The sequence below is a fragment of the Microcaecilia unicolor genome, chromosome 5 (assembly GCF_901765095.1).
Source record: "Microcaecilia unicolor chromosome 5, aMicUni1.1, whole genome shotgun sequence".
In the NCBI taxonomy this organism is placed as follows: domain Eukaryota; kingdom Metazoa; phylum Chordata; class Amphibia; order Gymnophiona; family Siphonopidae; genus Microcaecilia; species Microcaecilia unicolor.
In genome coordinates this window covers 5,837,679-5,859,531 of record NC_044035.1, presented here as the reverse complement: position 1 = coordinate 5,859,531, position 21,853 = coordinate 5,837,679, and the positions used below count along the sequence as shown (strand labels likewise).

Below are 21,853 nucleotides of genomic sequence, written 5' to 3'. Positions count from 1 at the left end.
TACGGAGACCAGTACTGAACACAATACTCCAGGTGCGGTCGCACCATGGAGCGATACAACGGCATTATAACATCCGCACACCTGGACTCCATACCCTTCCTAATAACACCCAACATTCTATTCGCTTTCCTAGCCGCAGCAGCACACTGAGCAGAAGGTTTCAGCGTATCATCGACGACGACACCCAGATCCCTTTCTTGATCCGTAACTCCTAACGTGGAACATTGCAAGACGTAGCTATAATTCGGGTTCCTCTTACCCACATGCATCACTTTGCACTTGTCAACATTGAACTTCATCTGCCACTTGCACGCCCATTCTCCCAGTCTCGCAAGGTCCTCCTGTAATCGTTCACATTCCTCCTGCGACTTGACGACCCTGAATAATTTTGTGTCATCGGCGAATTTAATTACCTCACTAGTTATTCCCATCTCTAGGTCATTTATAAATACATTAAAAAGCAACGGACCCAGCACAGACCCCTGCGGGACCCCACTAACTACCCTCCTCCACTGAGAATACTGGCCACGCAATCCTACTCTCTGCTTCCTATCTTTCAACCAGTTCTTAATCCATAATAGTACTCTACCTCCGATTCCATGACTCTGCAATTTCTTCAGGAGTCTTTCGTGCGGCACTTTGTCAAATGCCTTCTGAAAATCCAGATATACAATATCAACCGGCTCCCCATTGTCCACATGTTTGCTTACCCCCTCAAAAAAATGCATTAGATTGGTGAGGCAAGACTTCCCTTCACTAAATCCGTGCTGACTTTGTCTCATCAGTCCATGTTTTTGTATATGCTCTGCAATTTTATTCTTAATAATAGCCTCCACCATCTTGCCCGGCACCGACGTCAGACTCACCGGTCTATAATTTCCCGGATCTCCTCTGGAACCCTTCTTAAAAATCGGAGTAACATTGGCTACCCTCCAGTCTTCCGGTATTACATCATCCTCCTAACCACATCATTCACCTTCCCAGACTTCAATAGCATCACCCTCCTAACCACATCATTCACCTTCCCAGACTTCAATAGCATCACTCTCCTAACCACGTCATTCACCTTCCCAGACTTCAATAGCATCACCCTCCTAACCACGTCATTCACCTTCCCAGACTTCAATAGCATCACTCTCCTAACCACGTCATTCACCTTCCCAGACTTCAGTGGCATCATTCTTGTACCCAAGTCATTCACCTTCCCAGACTTCAATATCATCCCCCTCCTAACCACGTCATTCATCTTCCCAGACTTCAATATCATCCCCCTCCTAACCACGTGATTCATCTTCCCAGACTTCAGTGGCATCACCCTCCTAACCACATCATTCACCTTCCCAGACTTCAATAGCATCACCCTCCTAACCACGTCATTCACCTTCCCAGACTTCAATAGCATCACTCTCCTAACCACGTCATTCACCTTCCCAGACTTCAATAGCATCACCCTCCTAACCACGTCATTCACCTTCCCAGACTTCAATAGCATCACCCTCCTAACCACGTCATTCACCTTCCCAGACTTCAGTGGCATCACCCTCCTAACCACGTCATTCACCTTCCCAGACTTCAGTGGCATCACCCTCCTAACCACGTCATTCACCTTCCCAGACTTCAATAGCATCATCCTCCTAACCACATCATTCACCTTCCCAGACTTCAATAGCATCACCCTCCTAACCACGTCATTCACCTTCCCAGACTTCAGTGGCATCACCCTCCTAACCACATCATTCACCTTCCCAGACTTCAATATCATCCCCCTCCTAACCACGTCATTCATCTTCCCAGACTTCAATATCATCCCCCTCCTAACCACGTGATTCATCTTCCCAGACTTCAGTGGCATCACCCTCCTAACCACGTCATTCAACTTCCCAGACTTCAGTGGCATCACCCTCTTAACCACATCATTCACCTTTCCAGACTTCAATATCATCCCCCTCCTAACCACGTCATTCATCTTCCCAGACTTCAATATCATCCCCCTCCTAACCACGTGATTCATCTTCCCAGACTTCAGTGGCATCACCCTCCTAACCACATCATTCACCTTCCCAGACTTCAGTGGCATCATTCTTGTACCCAAGTCATTCACCTTCCCAGACTTCAATAGCATCACCCTCCTAACCACGTCATTCACCTTCCCAGACTTCAATAGCATCACCCTCCTAACCACGTCATTCACCTTCCCAGACTTCAGTGGCATCACCTTCCTAACCACGTCATTCACCTTCCCAGACTTCAATAGCATCACCCTCCTAACCACGTCATTCACCTTCCCAGACTTCAGTGGCATCACCCTCCTAACCACGTCATTCATCTTCCCAGACTTCAATATCATCCCCCTCCTAACCACGTGATTCATCTTCCCAGACTTCAGTGGCATCACCCTCCTAACCACGTCATTCAACTTCCCAGACTTCAGTGGCATCACCCTCTTAACCACGTCATTCACCTTTCCAGACTTCAATATCATCACCCTCCTAACCACGTCATTCACCTTCCCAGACTTCAGTGGCATCATTCTTGTTCCCAAGTCATTCACCTTCCCAGACTTCAATATCATCCCCCTCCTAACCACATCATTCACCTTCCCAGACATCAATAGTACATAAGTACATAAGTAGTGCCATACTGGGAAAGACCAAAGGTCCACCTAGCCCAGCATCCTGTCACCGACAGTGGCCAATCCAGGTCAAGGGCACCTGGCACGCTCCCTAAACGTAAAAACATTCCAGACAAGTTATACTTAAAAATGCGGAATTTTTCTAAGTCCATTTAATAGCGGTCTATGGACTTGTCCTTTAGGAATCTATCTAACCCCTTTTTAAACTCCGTCAAGCTAACCGCCCGTACCACGTTCTCCGGCAACGAATTCCAGAGTCTAATTACACGTTGGGTGAAGAAAAATTTTCTCCGATTCGTTTTAAATTTACCACACTGTAGCTTCAACTCATGCCCTCTAGTCCTAGTATTTTTGGATAGCGTGAACAGTCGCTTCACATCCACCCGATCCATTCCACTCATTATTTTATACACTTCTATCATATCTCCCCTCAGCCGTCTCTTCTCCAAGCTGAAAAGCCCTAGCCTTCTCAGCCTCTCTTCATAGGAAAGTCGTCCCATCCCCACTATAATTTTCGTCGCCCTTCGCTGTACCTTTTCCAATTCTACTATATCTTTTTTGAGATACGGAGACCAGTACTGAACACAATACTCCAGGTGCGGTCGCACCATGGAGCGATACAACGGCATTATAACATCCGCACACCTGGACTCCATACCCTTCCTAATAACACCCAACATTCTATTCGCTTTCCTAGCCGCAGCAGCACACTGAGCAGAAGGTTTCAGCGTATCATCGACGACGACACCCAGATCCCTTTCTTGATCCGTAACTCCTAACGTGGAACATTGCAAGACGTAGCTATAATTCGGGTTCCTCTTACCCACATGCATCACTTTGCACTTGTCAACATTGAACTTCATCTGCCACTTGCACGCCCATTCTCCCAGTCTCGCAAGGTCCTCCTGTAATCGTTCACATTCCTCCTGCGACTTGACGACCCTGAATAATTTTGTGTCATCGGCGAATTTAATTACCTCACTAGTTATTCCCATCTCTAGGTCATTTATAAATACATTAAAAAGCAACGGACCCAGCACAGACCCCTGCGGGACCCCACTAACTACCCTCCTCCACTGAGAATACTGGCCACGCAATCCTACTCTCTGCTTCCTATCTTTCAACCAGTTCTTAATCCATAATAGTACTCTACCTCCGATTCCATGACTCTGCAATTTCTTCAGGAGTCTTTCGTGCGGCACTTTGTCAAATGCCTTCTGAAAATCCAGATATACAATATCAACCGGCTCCCCATTGTCCACATGTTTGCTTACCCCCTCAAAAAAATGCATTAGATTGGTGAGGCAAGACTTCCCTTCACTAAATCCGTGCTGACTTTGTCTCATCAGTCCATGTTTTTGTATATGCTCTGCAATTTTATTCTTAATAATAGCCTCCACCATCTTGCCCGGCACCGACGTCAGACTCACCGGTCTATAATTTCCCGGATCTCCTCTGGAACCCTTCTTAAAAATCGGAGTAACATTGGCTACCCTCCAGTCTTCCGGTATTACATCATCCTCCTAACCACATCATTCACCTTCCCAGACTTCAATAGCATCACCCTCCTAACCACATCATTCACCTTCCCAGACTTCAATAGCATCACTCTGCTAACCACGTCATTCACCTTCCCAGACTTCAATAGCATCACCCTCCTAACCACGTCATTCACCTTCCCAGACTTCAATAGCATCACTCTCCTAACCACGTCATTCACCTTCCCAGACTTCAGTGGCATCATTCTTGTACCCAAGTCATTCACCTTCCCAGACTTCAATATCATCCCCCTCCTAACCACGTCATTCATCTTCCCAGACTTCAATATCATCCCCCTCCTAACCACGTGATTCATCTTCCCAGACTTCAGTGGCATCACCCTCCTAACCACATCATTCATCTTCCCAGACTTCAATAGCATCACCCTCCTAACCACGTCATTCACCTTCCCAGACTTCAATAGCATCACCCTCCTAACCACGTCATTCACCTTCCCAGACTTCAATAGCATCACCCTCCTAACCACGTCATTCACCTTCCCAGACTTCAATAGCATCACCCTCCTAACCACGTCATTCACCTTCCCAGACTTCAGTGGCATCACCCTCCTAACCACGTCATTCACCTTCCCAGACTTCAGTGGCATCACCCTCCTAACCACGTCATTCACCTTCCCAGACTTCAATAGCATCATCCTCCTAACCACATCATTCACCTTCCCAGACTTCAATAGCATCACCCTCCTAACCACGTCATTCACCTTCCCAGACTTCAGTGGCATCACCCTCCTAACCACATCATTCACCTTCCCAGACTTCAATATCATCCCCCTCCTAACCACGTCATTCATCTTCCCAGACTTCAATATCATCCCCCTCCTAACCACGTGATTCATCTTCCCAGACTTCAGTGGCATCACCCTCCTAACCACGTCATTCAACTTCCCAGACTTCAGTGGCATCACCCTCTTAACCACGTCATTCACCTTTCCAGACTTCAATATCATCCCCCTCCTAACCACGTCATTCATCTTCCCAGACTTCAATATCATCCCCCTCCTAACCACGTGATTCATCTTCCCAGACTTCAGTGGCATCACCCTCCTAACCACATCATTCACCTTCCCAGACTTCAGTGGCATCATTCTTGTACCCAAGTCATTCACCTTCCCAGACTTCAATAGCATCACCCTCCTAACCACGTCATTCACCTTCCCAGACTTCAATAGCATCACCCTCCTAACCAAGTCATTCACCTTCCCAGACTTCAGTGGCATCACCTTCCTAACCACGTCATTCACCTTCCCAGACTTCAATAGCATCACCCTCCTAACCACGTCATTCACCTTCCCAGACTTCAGTGGCATCACCCTCCTAACCACGTCATTCATCTTCCCAGACTTCAATATCATCCCCCTCCTAACCACGTGATTCATCTTCCCAGACTTCAGTGGCATCACCCTCCTAACCACGTCATTCAACTTCCCAGACTTCAGTGGCATCACCCTCTTAACCACGTCATTCACCTTTCCAGACTTCAATATCATCCCCCTCCTAACCACGTCATTCATCTTCCCAGACTTCAATATCATCCCCCTCCTAACCACGTGATTCATCTTCCCAGACTTCAGTGGCATCACCCTCCTAACCACATCATTCACCTTCCCAGACTTCAGTGGCATCATTCTTGTACCCAAGTCATTCACCTTCCCAGACTTCAATAGCATCACCCTCCTAACCACGTCATTCACCTTCCCAGACTTCAATAGCATCACCCTCCTAACCACGTCATTCACCTTCCCAGACTTCAGTGGCATCACCTTCCTAACCACGTCATTCACCTTCCCAGACTTCAATAGCATCACCCTCCTAACCACGTCATTCACCTTCCCAGACTTCAGTGGCATCACCCTCCTAACCACGTCATTCACCTTCCCAGACTTCAATAGCATCACCTTCCTAACCACGTCATTCACCTTCCCAGACTTCAATAGCATCACTCTCCTAACCACGTCATTCACCTTCCCAGACTTCAATAGCATCACCCTCCTAACCACGTCATTCACCTTCCCAGACTTCAATAGCATCACCCTCCTAACCACGTCATTCACCTTCCCAGACTTCAATAGCATCACCCTCCTAACCACATCATTCACCTTCCCAGACTTCAATAGCATCACCCTCCTAACCACGTCATTCACCTTCCCAGACTTCAGTGTTCAGCAGCATCAACCTTCTGACCACAGCATTAACTTGCATGAATTTTAATGACATCACTTTCTTGAAAGTCAGAAATATTTTGAGCTATAATTCTCCCTAGTTAGGCTGAGTGATATTGTCTTTCTAAAACACATATATTTCTGTAAGCAGCCTCCAATCATTACAGAATAAAAGATTCAGTGCTGGATTGTCAATTTCTATTTTTATAGTGTTTTTCATAACTGAAAAATTCCCAGAATACATTGGAGTCTTTAAGAGCTGGGTCCATGTGTTCACTCTGTGTGGTCCTAAACGTTTTGGTTGGAACCTGGATATTTTCAGAGAATTATAAATAATATTCTCTAGCCAGCCTCCAGCCCTTCATCTCTCTTCCTGTAAGAGCACAAACATTTGTTCTGTCTATACCTAGCAGTAATGAAGCAGGTTGGCCCCAGCACGTCAGAGATTTCTGTAACACTCACAATCCAGAGCATTCTGGGATGCCTGGTCCTTGTTCATAAAAAGAAACAGAATGAAGACATTCTAGGATATTCTAGGACAGTGTTTCCCATGTCCAGATATCCACAATGGAATATGCATGAACTTAATTTGCATACATTGCCTCCATTATATGCAAATCTCTTTCATACATATTAATTGTGGATACTCTGAAAACCTTACTATCAAGGGGTACTCCAGGGCCAGAGTTGGGAAACACTGCTCTAGGGAGAGCAGCTAAAAACTCAGCCTGTCTCTAGGGACCAGAACTTTGAAGACACACTGAATGGGAAGAATCATAGTACCCTCTTCAAATCTAGTTAATTTCAATAGCCTTCCTTCAGCAATATCTGACGTAAATGTTTGTGTGTTCCCAGTGATAAGGACTTAAGAATTGTCACACTGGATCAGACCCAAGGTCAGACCAGTATTCTGTTTCCAGCAGTGGCCAATCCAGGTTGCAAGTATCTAGCAGAATCCTAAAAGGTAGATAGATTCCAGCAGCTTTCCCATGTCCACCTTAATAATGGTTTAGGGACATTTCCTCCAGGAACTTGTCCAAGCAAATTGTAAGCCTACTCTAACAATTTTTACCACATTCTCCATAAATTCTCCCTGTGTGCTGAATGGAAAAAAATATTTTCACCAATTTAATTTAAATGTATTACAATGAAACTTCATGGAATGTCCCCTAGTCTTTGTAGGTTTTGAAAGAGTAAACAAGTGATTCATGTCTATCCATTCTACTCTATTGACTATCTAACATATCTCCCCTCAGCCATCTCTTCTCCAGGCTAAGGAGCCCTAACCTCTTTAGCCTTTTCTTATTGGGAATTTGCTCCATCCCTTTTATCATTTTGTTTACTTTTTCTAATTCAGTTATACTTTTTTGAGATGTGGTGACCAGAACTGCAGACAACACTCACTGTGCAGTCACACAACGCAGTGATACAGAGTCACTTCTCTGGCATGGAGATGCAATGTCACAAACTCTGGGCTATAATGTTTCTACACGACTCTTGCAGAAGAAGATGGGTATCTCAGTACATGACGGCAGATAAAGACCTGCATGGTCCATCCAGTCTGCCCAACAGGTGGCCAGAGCCGCTCTGTACAGGCTACACTCCTTCATGAGGAGGGCAGTTGGCAATTTGTTACCATGCCTATCACAGATTCCAGGCCATTTAGCCTCACATCATTGTGCTTGAAGCAAAATCTCCAGCAATGTTGATTCTCAAAAAGATAATGGAGTGGATATAATGCAGTGAGCTGAGAACCAGGGGAACGAGATTTGATTCTCACTGAAGCTCCTTGTGACCCTGGGCAAGTCACTTAAACCCTCCATTGCCCCAGATATAAAAAAAACATAGACCGTGAGCTCACAAGAAAAAGTACTTGTATGTAATATTTAAACCATTTTGGTTGCACCACTGAAAGGCAGTATATCAAATGCATGACTCATACCCTAAACTGTTTAACTCCTTCTGGATCTTCTAGAAGCTTCTCCAATGACAGTGCCCAGCTTGCAGTTCCTTTCAGCATCTGGTGACTGCCACTTGAGGTCCCATCACTGTCATGAATCTCTGTCAAAACAAGTTATTAAGAAAAAAAGACCAATGATTAGTGAAATTATTTTATCTTAAAGACCCCACATGGTCAGTAGTTTGTCCCAGACTTACCAATGTGCAGTTCTGTGATAAGTTCTTCAAAGCCCTATCTGCACCAAATTCAGAGTTTTCTGTAGAAACAGAGAAAACTGATGCAGATAAAGACCATATGGCCTATCAAGTTTGCCCATCCATACCAATTACTGTCTCTACTACTACTACTACTTAACATTTCTAGAGCGCTACTAGGGTTATGCAGCGCTGTACAAATTAACAAAGAAAGACGGTCCCTGCTCAAAGGAGCTTACAATCTAAAGGACTAAATGTCAAGTTGGGGTAGTCTAGATTTCCTGAGTAGAGGTGTAGTGGTTAGGTGCCGAAGGCGACATTGAAGAGGTGGGCTTTGAGCAATGATTTGAAGATGGGCAGGGAGAGGGCCTGGCGTATGGGCTCAGGGAGTTTGTTCCAAGCATGGGGTGAGGCGAGGCAGAAAGGGCTATCCCTTCCACTCCCTTAGAAATCCTACGTACTTGTCCCAAGCTTAAGAACATAATAACATAAGAATAGCCATACTGGGTCAGACCAATGGTCCATCCAGCCCAGTGTCCTGCTTCCAACAGTGGCTAATCCAGGTCACAAGGAAGTGGCAGAAACCCAATTAGTAGCACCATTCCATGATACCAATCCCAGGACAAGCAGTAGCTTCCCCCTTGTCCATCTCAATGATAGTCAATGGACTTTTCTTCTAGGAACCTGTCCAAACCTTTTTTTAAACCCAGATACACTAACCACTGTTCCCACATCCTCCAGCAGTGAGTTCCAGAGCTTAAGTATTCTTTGAGTAAAAAAGATATTTCCTCCTATTTGTTTAAAAAATATTTCCATGTAATTTCATCAAATGTCCCCTGGTCTTTGTATTTTTTGAAAGAGTGAAAACTCAATTGACTTCTACCCATTCTACACCACTCAAAGATTTATAGACTTCAATCATACCCCCCCCCCACCCCCCTCAGCTGTCTCTTTTCCAAACTGAAGAGTCCCAACCTCTTTAGCCTTTCTTCATATGAGAGGAGTTCCATCCCCTTTATCATTTTGATCACTCTTCTTTGAACTTTTTCTAATTCTGCTATATCTTTTTTGAGATACGATGACCAGAATTGAACGCAATACTCAAGGTGCGGTCACACCATGGAGCAATACAGAGGCATTATAATATTCTTGGTCTTATTTTGCATCCCTTTCCTAATAATTCCTAGCATCCTGTTTGCTTTTTTGGCTGCCATCACAGACTGAGTAGAAGATTTCAGCCTATTGTCTACAACAACATCAAGATCATTTTCTTCGTCTGCGCCACTTCCATTGAGAGGCTGTTCCATGCATTCACCACCCTGAATCTGACCCCTTTCACATTCATCCTATGCTCCCTCTTTCCAGAGCTTCCTTTCAATTGAAAGAGACTCCCCTCTTGTGCATTATTTAGGAAGACTTGATATATCGCCTAAGGCTATCGAGTAGATCCAAGTGGTGTACAATAAAATGAAAATAAGGAAATCTGAAAGGAACGCCAATAAATTTGACGGGAAAGAGAATTCATTCATTCACTTACAGAAATAGAAGGTGCGTAAGCAACAAAGGGGCGAGGCAGCAGAAATTACAAGTGAGAAAAGGAAGTTGAATCCACAGCAGTAGAACCTCCTAAGGGTCATTAAATGCTTGGTGGAAAAGCCCACTTTTCATTGCAGGTTTAAATTTTTTTTTAATGAGGATTCAGCTCGGATTTCTAGTGGGGCAATGAAGTAAAATGCACAGTGTCTGGTAAATTCAAGTAAAGCTTGTTTAGGGTTGGGAAGGGTTAAGCAATAATCGTTTATGGAACAGAGTAACCACAAACGGGAATACAAAATAATAAGGTTAAAAAGATATGGGTGGCGGAGCAGGTGGGGGAAGAGGGGTTGGTGGTTGGGAGGCGAGGATAGGGGAGGGCAGACTTATACGGTCTGTGCCAGAGCCAGTGATGGGAGGCGGGACTGGTGGTTGGGAGGCAGGAAAAACTGCTGGGCAGACTTATACGGTCTGTGCCCTGAGAAAGACAGGTACAAATCAAGGTAAGGTATACACATGAGTTTATCTTGGGCAGACTGGATGGACCATGCAGGTCTTTTTCTGCCGTCATCTACTATGTTACTATCCAGCTTATAATCGAACGAGAAAAACGCCCAAGTTCCGACCTAAATCGGGAGATGGGCGTTTTTCTCACAAAAACAAATAAAGCGGTATAATGGAAAGCCGAACTTTGGACGCTTTCAACTGCACTCCGTCGCGGATGCGGACAAAGTTGACGGGGGCGTGTCGGAGGCGTGGTGAAGGCGGAACTGGGGCGTGGTTATCACCCGAACAGAGATGGGCGCCTTTCGCCGATAATTGAAAAAAAGTATGCGTTTGTAGCTAGAATTTAGGGCACTTTTCCTGGACCCTGTTTTTTCACGAATAAGGCCCCAAAAAGTGCCCTAAATGACCAGATGACCCCCAGAGGGAGTCGGGGATGACCTCCCCTGACTCCCCCAGTGGTCACTAACCCCCTCCCACCACAAAAAAATGATGTTTCACAACTTTTTACTTTCACCCTCAAATGTCATACCCTCCTCCCAAGCAGCAGTATGCAGGTCCCTGGAGCAGTTGTTAGGGGGTGCAGTGGACGTCAGGCAGGTGGACCCAGGCCCATCCCCCCCCCCTACCTGTTACAATTGTGCTGCTTAATGCTACTAGTCGTCCAACCCCCCCAAACCCACTGTACCCACATGTAGGTGCCCCCCTTCACCTCTTAGGGCTATAGTAATGGTGTAGACTTGTGGGCAGTGGGTTTTGAGGGGGATTTGGGGGGCTCAACACCCAAGGGAAGGGTGCTATGCACCTGGGAGCTCTTTTACCTTTTTTTTTTTTTTTGTAAAAGTGCCCCCTAGGGTGCCCGGTTGGTGTCCTGGCATGTGAGGGGGACCAGTGCACTATGAATCCTGGCCCCTCCCACGAACAAATGCCTTGCATTTATTCGTTTTTGAGCTGGGCGATTTCATTTTCCATTATCGGTGAAAAGCAAAAACGCCCAGCTCACACCTTGGCGAATAAAACATGGGCGTCTATTGTTTTCCAAAATACGGTTCGGTCCGCCCCTTCACGGACCCGTTCTCGGAGATAAACGCCCATGGAGATAGACGTTTTCGTTCGATTATGCCCCTCCATGTTATATAGTGGGAAACCTATCCTGAACGCTTTAAATGTAAGAGTTAAAAGTTTGTGAATAATTCTTTGTTTGTTCGAAAGCCAATGGTATTTCTGAAATAAAGGAGTAGTATGATCTGATTTCGTAGCATGACAAAGTAGACTCATAGCGGTATTTTGAAATGTCTGTAGGTGTTTAAGAATGTGACATGGGACACCTAAATAAATGATATCGCAGTAATCTAGTCTAGAAATTAATGACAAAATAAGTGAGTGAAATGCGTTGTGAGTAATGTATTTTTGAACTTGACGTAATTGTCTGAGGATAAAGAAACAAGTATTACAAACTGTCGCAATCTGCAGTAGGAATGATAAGTGAGAGTCTAAGATAACCTCCAAATACCGAAAGGAAAAGAACTGGACTGATAGATGTCGCAAAAAGATTCAGAGCTGCAGAAGGAGTTGATCTACCTCCTGTAATCTAGCAAGCAACTGTTTTATCCCAATTTATGCCATGTAGTTATGTAACTGTCTATCTCCCCTCTCCCACTTTCCTTCGAAAGTATATATATTGAGATCTTTAAGTCTCTCCCCATATGCTTTACGATGAAGCTACTATTTTAGTAGCCACCCTCTGGACTGATCTCATCTTGTTTATATCTTTTTGAAGGTGTGGGCTCCAAAATTGTATGCAGTACTCTAAATGAGGTCTCACAAGAGACTTACACAGAGGTGCTATCACCTCATTTTGCCTCCTGGTCATTCCTCTCGCTATGCACCAGAGCATCCTTCTGGCTTTTACTGTCACCTTTTCTACCTGTTCAGCCACCTTGTTCATCAGATATAATCACACCCAAGTTCTGCTTCTCTTTCATGCATAGAAGTACTTTACCCCCTATACTATACCTTTATCTTGGCTTTTTGTAGCCTAAATGTATGATCCTGCATTTTTTAGCAAATTCTGAACCATTCTTCAAGTTTCACTAGATTCCGTTCGAGGTTATCCAAACCTTCCGGGCCCGGCATGTAACCCAGGTCTCACCAACCAGCTCAGTTATCTCTCTGATACCAACCTGGATCCAATCACACAAGAGTAGAGGCTGACCAAAGGATGAATCCAACTCCAGAGATAGTGCTTGAAAGATGTTTTATTTGCTGCTTGGACAAAAGGACCCGACACGGTCGTCCGTGTTTCGGCATCACAAAACGCCTGCCTCAGGGGTCACAATAGTATTCAAAGGATATACTGAACAAAGCTGCCCGAAGGTATCCACTCAAGAGAATATACTGGACAAAGCCATGTGCCCCAAAATTCTTCCTTTCTCTAACCATCCAATGGACATTTGTTCTCAGTATTCCACACAGCAGTTAACAATCTGGTGCACTTTCCTTCATCCCTCATGCAAGCACGGGAACGGCAGCCATGATGTACCCTCTGATCCTTTCCACCACTTTTCCCAGGTGCTCACAAGTTCAGATGTTATCTCTCAGGTCCGCCTGGCAGTTGGTATACCTAGTCTGTGTGGTTCTTTCTGGGTAGGAAATTTTAAATGCACAATTCTCAATCAAGTAGCCTTTCTCCGGTGCAAGCAATACCTTTGTAAGTCCCGGGTCTGTATCCACAGTCACTCTGGGCTTTCTTATCGCCCCACGCCACACTTCTCCAACACTGGAAAATCATATTTGTAATCCTTGGTCAAAAAAAAAAGTTTCTCCAGCTTAAATCCCATCGCCCCACGTTATGGGTGCCTTTATGTGTAACCCGGGTCTTTCTCTGATACCAACTCGGGTCAACACAAACAGAAACTCTTCCTCACAATCTCCGCACCATTCAGTTCTATTCACTTGAGCTTGGGCACAGGCTGGGGCTGGATAATAACCTGGAAGGCTGTAGGATGTTGAGCTGGGCTTTATCATGAGTTCTCTTTGGTCAGTCCTGGAGTAAGCTCCTCATTCTCTCTCCCCCCCTCTCGAAGAATACTCGTTGCACCAAGGAATTGTGATTTTTTTTTGCAAACTTTATTGAACTCTGCAATGGCAGTAAATCCAAACTTCAAACTCTTGAACAGTACATTTTATGCTGCTTATCCTAGAAATACTGCCCAACAATTTACGGCCTCACTCAGTCTCAAACAAAATTGCAAAAACTGCTAACAGAGTGTGTTCAACGAGTCAGCTATATAGTGTTGCGTGAGGTAGAGTCTCACAGGGCCGTGCCAACACGGTAAGCACGGCAGGAGGGCGCCATCCTCTGGGGGGTGCACCGCCGCGCCATGCTTACCTCGCCCTCTCCCATGTCCCAGCTGCCCGCCCTCTTCTCCCCCCCCCCAACAAGATCCCTTTTAAATTTACCTCCGGCAGCGAACGAAGGCGCAGCGTCAGTGAAGGAGGAGGCGCTCCCAACGTCTCTACTAGTCTTCCCTTCGCTCAGTGTTCCGCCTTCTTCTGACGTCAAGGAAATGATGTCAGAAGAAGGCGGGACATTGAGCAAAGGAAAGACTAGAGACGTCGGGAGCGCTACCTCCTTCACTGACGCTGTGCCTTTGTTCGCTGCCGGAGGTAAATTTAAAAGGGATCTTGGGGGGGGGGGGGAAGAGGGTGGGCAGTTGGGACATGGGAGAGGGCGAGGTAAGCATGGCGCGGCGGTGCGCCCCCCAGAGGATGGTGCCCTCCTGCCGTGCTTACCGTGTTGGCACGGCCCTGTGAGACTCTACCTCACGCAACACTATATAGCTGACTCGTTGAACACACTCTGTTAGCAGCATTTGCAATATCCTAGAAATAAGCAGTGGATTTTCCCCAAGTCCATTTTAATAATGATCTATGGACATTTCCTTTAGGAAGCCATCCAAACCTTTTTTAAACCCCGCTAAGCTAACTGCTTTTACTACATTCTCTGGCAACGAATTCCAGAGTTTAATTACACATTGAGTGAATAAATATTTTCTCTGATTCCTTTTAAATTTACTACTTTGTACCTTCATTGCGTGCCCCCTAGTCCTAGTATTTTTGGAAAGAGTAGACAAGCGATTCTCATCTACCCATTCCACTCCACTCATTATTTTATAGACCTCTATCACATCTCCCCTCAGGGCCATCAAGAGACTGGGCCGGACCTGGGGTAGGGCCTCCACTGTCGGGCCCGCCCCCCAGGACTGCCAGTTAGCCAGACCACAAAAATTTGGGGGTCCGGAGCCCAAAGTGTGTGTGTGTGTGGGGGGGGGGGGTTCGGACACATTTTGCCCCAACTCCCTGCCCCTGCTGCAACTCCACGTACATTGTCTGGTGGGGATCCCCAAGCCCCCCCCCCCCCAGCAGAAGCCTTCCTCCAGCGCTGCTCTCCGTCGCATTGCCTACCCTGCGGCAAAGAGCTCTGGAGGAAAGCTTCTGCTGGCGGGCCTTGGGAACCCCCAAAAACCAAACCAGAGGCCCCGAAGCCCTGTGTCTGCTCCTCCCCAACCTCTAAGGGGGGGCCCAGTGCCGGAGTTTTCTCTCTCCTGCTCCTCTGGGGACACGATCACCCGGGTCCCGTCAGGAGCAGGGAAGACACAGATCCTGGCGCTGGACCCCTCTTGGAGGCTGGTCCTGGAGGAATCTTGCCCCCCCCCCCGCCCCCCTCTCGGCGGCCCACCAGCTCAATCAGTGCAATGGATATGACTACCTCCAATCATTTCTTTTCCGGTTCTGTGTGTACCATGGAGGGGACATGGGCTGCATGGATGGAATCTCCGTTTCCAGTTCACGCTATGTGCTGGCTGTTGACTGACAAGCTGTTCAGACAGAGGGAAGATGTCCTGCCTTTCAGAAGCTATTTTCACATTGTAGTATCTGAGTTAGAAAGTTATATTTGGAAAGTAAACCAGGAAATGAATGAGCAGACACAGACATATGAACACACGCACACACGCTATGCAAAGTGCAGCTTTGTGGCCTGCGTTTCGGAGAAGAAGGGGACTCTCAGTTCACCACCAAACATTTGATAGGAAACCACAATGAAAACGTCAGTCTTAGCTCTTTTACTTGTACTGATTCTGGTTGTGTGCTTGGTGTAACTGTCTGATTACTTCAGGCGTGAATCACCCCTCCATCCACACAGTGATGGAGTTTGGCCTTCAGCACCCGTCAATAAAACCAGGTACAAAATCCGATCCCATAGGATGAGATTTAATTTCCTTCACTGAGCTTTATGCTGTGAATGATGGGAGTGTCAGCTGATGTCATGTTCACAGCTGGGTTGACTTTAAACTTTATCATAGGTAATCAATAGAAATCAAACAAAATAAAACATGGAAAAGAAAATAAGATGATACTTTTTTTATTGGACATAACTTAATACATTTCTTGATTAGCTTTCGAAGGTTGCCCTTCTTCGTCAGATCGGAAATAAGCAAATGTGGTAGATGACAGTATATATAAGTAAAACATCCAAGCATTTCAGTGATAGTCTAACAGGGTGGGGGAGATAAACAGAGGAATACAACTTTATGGTTTATAATGGGCCAGAAAACCCAGATCCTTGTTAAGTCTTGTTTGTTGGGTATTTATTTGTTTGTTTGTTTGTTTGTGTTTGTTGCATTTGTATCCCACATTTTCCCACCTATTTGCAGGCTCAATGTGGCTTACAATATTACATCATGTCAAGCGTCATTCAAGAGTAGATACACAATTAATTACATATAGAACAAGTGTAACATAATGGATATAATCAATTCAGCAAACAAGAAAACAGTCAGAATATCAAGTGACTAGCGATGTGTTAGAAATCCTATTATTGATTATTATGGTAAGTCTTGTTGAAAAGGTAAGTCTTTAAAGATTTTTTTCGAAAGTTGATTAGGTCGTGAATAGTGAATAGTATCAAAATATTCAATCATTCTGACTTCAAAGGTATCATCTTATTTTCTTTTCCATGTTTTATTTTGTTTGATTTCTATAGATTCTACATGGAATGTTGCTGCTATGGGAGATTCTACATGGAATGTTGCTATTCCACTAGCAACATTCCATGTAGAAGTCGGCCCTTGCAGATCACCAGTGTGGCCGCGCAGGCTTCTGCTTCTGTGAGTCTGACGTCCTGCACATACGTGCAGGACGTCAGACTCACAGAAACAGAAGCCTGCGCAGCCTTCTACATGGAATGTTGCTAGTGGAATAGCAACATTCCATGTAGAATCTCCCATAGCAGCAACATTCCATGTAGAATGTCCAATAGTAGCAACATTCCATGTAGAATGTCCAATAGTAGCAACATTCCATGTAGAATCTCAAAGAGTAGCAACATTCCATGTAGAATCTCCAATATATTTTATTTTTGTTACATTTGTGCCCTGCGCTTTCCCACTCATGGCAGGCTCAATGCGGCTTACATGGGGCAATGGAGGGTTAAGTGACTTGCCCAGAGTCACAAGGAGCTGCCTGTGCCTGAAGTGGGAATCCAACTCAGTTCCTCAGGATCAAAGTCCACCACCCAAGGCCACTCCTCCACTGTTGCTACTATTTGAGATTCTACATGGAGTGTTGCTATTCCACTTTCCATGTAGAAGTCGGCCCTTGCAGATCACCAGTGTGGCCGCGCAGGCTTCTGCTTCTGTGAGTCTGACGTCCTGCACGTACGTGCAGGACGTCAGACTCACAGAAACAGAAGCCTGCGCAGCCTTCTACATGGAATGTTGCTAGTGGAATAGCAACATTCCATGTAGAATCTCCCATAGCAGCAACATTCCATGTAGAATCTCCCATAGCAGCAACATTCCATGTAGACTCTCCAATAGTATCTTTTATTTTTGTGTTACATTTGTACCCTGCACTTTCCCACTCATGGCAGGCTCAATGCGGCTTACATGGGGCAATGGAGGGTTAAGTGACTTGCCCAGAGTCACAAGGAGCTGCCTGTGCCTGAAGTGGGAATCCAACTCAGTTCCTCAGGACCAAAGTCCACCACCCTAACCACTAGGCCACTCCTCCACTGTTGCTACTATTTGAGATTCTACTTGGAATGTTGCTATTCCACTAGTAACATTCCATGTAGAAGTTGGCCCTTGCAGATCACCAATGTGGCCGCACAGGCTTCTGCTTCTGTAGACTCATAGAAACAGAAGCCTGCACAGCCTTCTACATGGAATGTTGTTAGTGGAATAGCAACATTCCATGTAGAATCTCCAATAGTAGCAACATTCCAAGTAGAATCTCCAATAGTAGCAACATTCCATGTAGAATCTCCAATAGTATCTATTTTACTGTCATAGTAATGCTTGAATGTTTTCACTTATATACACTGTCAGCTAGCACATTTGCTTATTTCCGATCTGACGAAGAAGGGCAACCTTCGAAAGCTAATCAAGAAATGTATTAAGTTATGTCCAATAAAAAAGGTATCATCTTATTTTCTTTTCCATGTTTTATTTTGTTTGATTTCTATTGATTACCTTTAAAAGTGGACTAACACGGCTACCACACCTCTCAACTTTATCATATAAATGAACATCCCTTTTAACCCCTCCCTTCAGCTGTATTTCCAGTGTCCTGTTACAGTTCTTATCTAGCAGCAAAGAAAATGTCCCCTGTGCACTAGTCAGCTCAGCTCAGCTCAATGAGAGGAAGTGACCTGACACTTCTCTGTCTGGGTCCTGAGGTCTGGCTGGTCACTTTCCCCCTACAACCCGAGAAACTACACTGAGTGCTGGGTCAGAGGGATGCTCTCTCCCAGCTGCCAGAGTTTCGTCCTCAAAGAAGATGGTCTGCGTTTTCTACATTCAGACACAAACACATGAAAAGACATCCAGAGCTCAGAATCGGGGTGAGCAAAGGTGCACACAAAAAAACCAGCAAGGTCTGCTCTCTGGAACTTAGTTCATCACTTTAATTGCGCATATCAACTACAACGCATTAAATATCCTCAAGAACAAAAGCTCACCTCTAGGAAATATTTCTGAGCTGGCAGGAAGCCCAGTGTTGACTCCTAACCAAAATCTCCAAAATAGTTAAAGAAACAAGACTCAGACCTTCACAATGCCATGATTAATGAGATGGGTTTAATCCATAGAAAATTAGCGCAGTTTAGGGTCTGTTACTCTACCTCCCTGCTTCCAACTGGCAGGACTCCTTGTGGTCCTCTGGCCCTACATTACTCATGGTCTCCTCTGCTCTCTACCAGTTTAGCTGGAATAAGGGCTGGGATCTGGAGTTACGAACATTCCTTCACTACTAACAGGGACCTGGGCATCCAAATGGCAAATGAAATTTAATGTGGACAAATGCAAAGTGATGCACATTGGGAAGAATAATCCAAATCATGGTTAGCTGATGCTAGGGTCCACCTTGGGGGTCTGCACTCAAGAAAAAGATCTAGGTATCATTATGGGGTGTATTTTCAAAGCACTTACAAAGTGCTTTGAAAATGAGCCCCATTGTACACGATATGTTTAAATCTACCCAGTGTGCAGTGGTGGCCAAAAAAGCAAACAGGATGTTAGGAATTATTAGTTAAGGGATGCAAAATAAGACCAAGAATATTATAATGTCTCTATATTGCTCCATGGTGCAGCCTCACCTTGAGTATTGCGTTAATTCTGGCTACCGTATCTCAAAAAAGATAAAGCGGTATTAGAAAAGGTTCAAAGAAGACTGACGAAAATGATAAAGGGGATAGAAATCCTCTCGTATGGGGAAAGGCTAAAGAGGTTAGGGCTCTTCAGCTTGGAAAAGAGACGGATGAGGGAAGATATGATTGAGGTCTACAAAATCCTGAGTGGTGTAGAACAAGTAAAAGTGAATTTTTACTCATTCCAAAAGTACAAAGACTAGGGGACACTCAATGAAATTACATGGAAATGCTGGAGAATGTGGTAACTGCAGTTAGCGTTTCTGGGTTTAAAAAAGGTTTGGACAAGTTCCTGGAGGAAAAGTCCATAGCCTGCTATTGAGACGGACATGGGGAAGCCACTGCTTGCCCTGGGATTGGTAGCATGGAATGTTGCTACTATTTGGGTTTCTGAATTGGCCACTGTTGGATGAACCATTGATCTGACCCAGTAGGGCTATTCTTATGTTCCTAAATGATTTTACTCCAGTCACTACAACTGTCCTCAGTAAGGGACCAAGGGCCGGATGCGCTGAAGTCCCCAGAAAGAACTGTTCGATATTTTCACCATGGTAATAATTATTGTGCTAGAAATAGCGAGCGAGTCTCAAAAAAAACGAAACTGCTTGGAAATGAGCTGCATGGACTTTTACTGTGCAGCTCAAACCAGCACATGCACATGGCCAGACAGCTTTCTACAGCATTCTATGGCTTTCATACACACATACCAGTGGCGTAGCTAAGGGTGGGCCTGGGTGGGCACAGGCCCACCCATTCTTGCCTCAGGCCCACCCAGTCAGCAGCCCATGACTCTTCAGTGGCAGCACCTCACTACTCTCTCTCTCCCTCTTCACTTGTGGCCTGGCATCTGCCCGTCTCTCTACCCCCCTCCCAGTCTACCTCAGAGCTACTGCTGGCAGGCATCCTGCACCGGCCCTGCAGGCTTCTCTCTATCATGTCCTGTCCTCAATGATGTTACTTCTTGGGTTTTTTTTTTGTGGGAATGTGGTAGAGAGAAGCCTGCAGGGCCGGCACAGGATGCCTATAGGACGGAGGGGGTTCAGAGAGAAACGGGCAGACGTTGGGTCATTAACCCCCCCCCCCATATTGTATGTATGTACAGGGGTAGCATTGTCGATGAGAAGGGCTCACCCAGGTTAACTCTGGGCCCACTCAAAATGGCAGGTCCGCCTACGCCCCTGACACATACACGCTGCGTGTACAAAAGCCGTGTGTAGCTTTATTTTTGTTGTTGTTAAATTCCAAGCCGCCACAGCTGGAGGGGTGGGAGTGGGAAGGCAAAAAAGGATCACCTTTTGAATTTTCCACAATTCCCTGCAGTGTGTGTGGGGGGGGGGGGGGTGTGGGGGGAGGGGGGGTGTGTGTGTGTGGTGTGTGTGTGGTGTGTATGTGTGTGTGTTCTTTCCATTAATGGTGAAGATCTGTCTTGGTTGTGTGTGAAGAAGTAATTTAAAGTTGTTTTATGAGTGGTAGTAAGTGTGGAGATCAGGGAGGGGATTGGGAGGCCCCCTCAATTTCTGCCCTGAGCCCCCCCTGGTGCTTATCCCAGACTTTATCCCTCACGTCTCATAGTTAAAGAGCTTCTGTGCTTATCCCAGTGCCTTTTTCCAATTCTGGAGCTGGTTTTGACTTTCTACTGTGTCTGTGTAATCCTTACCCAGATGGAATTTAGGCATATTTAAAGGCTAAATATGCAAGTTTCAGTGTGAAAGGTTATTATTCCGACCAAAACCCTCTGATCAGACTCTAGATTGTTTCTGTGGTAGGCAGACAAGGGAAGAAGCCATTATGAAAGTCAGCTTATGAAAAGGACCCCATGGCAGTAAAACTCGGTGGGAAGTTGCTCTGCATCTGCATTCTCCATTCCCTGCCTACCTTGCAGCTGATGCCACATGCTGGCAGATACAGGGCAGAGCTCACATATTTCATTAGTGCCAGAGAGTGAGTGAAAAGACAATTGAGACTTCCTCTTTTCAGCAAAACTTCTTGGCCTGGGGACAGAAGGACACAGCACGTCTGGGTTCTAGATGCAAGATCAAAGGCAGACGGACAGATGCAGTGACTCGGGAGGGGAAACAGACAGACAAGACAGACGGACAGCCAGCCTGCAGGAGCTCCTTCCCCTGTGCAGTGTCCTGAGTTTGGCAGGTCTCAGCCAGCCTCCTGGTCCTACCTGAAGGTGGCCGCTTCCTGCCCAGCCGACTGACTGCTCGGGTGAACATCCTGCTGGGCTCCAAAGCCGGGACCGGGCTCGGCTCCTCCAGACCTGCCTTTCTGCTCCTCTCTTCCCCTTTCTCGCTCTGCCCCTTCCTGTGGTTAGAAACAGCTACTCAGCATCCTCTGACAGCTCCAACCCACACAGCAAGCCAGGGAGGGAGGGCACACAACGGGGCTCAGCCCAGCAAGCGGGGGGGGGGGGGGGGGGGGGAGACAGGGAAAACACCGGGGCTCAGCCCAGCAAGCAGGGAAAAAAAGAGGGAACACACGGGGGGGGGGGGGGGCTCAGCCCAGCAAGCAGGAAAAAAAGAGGGAACACACGGGGGCTCAGCCCAGCAAGCAGGGGAAAGAGGGAACACACCGGGGCTCAGCCCAGCAAGCAGGA

At 46.0% G+C, this 21,853-nt stretch overlaps 1 protein-coding gene across 2 annotated transcripts in view; it reads right to left on the bottom strand.

Annotated features, from left to right (window-relative positions):
- Positions 1-21,559, bottom strand: part of RGS10 (regulator of G protein signaling 10) — a 40,712-nt gene extending 19,153 nt beyond the window's left edge. The window contains exons 1-3 of one of the 2 annotated variants that reach the window (XM_030204742.1): positions 21,425-21,531; positions 8,508-8,566; positions 8,293-8,411 (exon numbers count right to left, since the gene is read on the bottom strand). In XM_030204742.1, coding sequence (XP_030060602.1) covers positions 8,293-8,370 — 78 coding nt within the window. In that variant the 5' untranslated portion in view covers positions 8,371-8,411; positions 8,508-8,566; positions 21,425-21,531. Of the gene's footprint in view, positions 1-8,292; positions 8,412-8,507; positions 8,567-21,424 lie in introns of both variants that reach the window. The other variant, XM_030204743.1, reaches the window with a different exon arrangement.
- Positions 21,560-21,853: the final 294 nt, after the last annotated feature.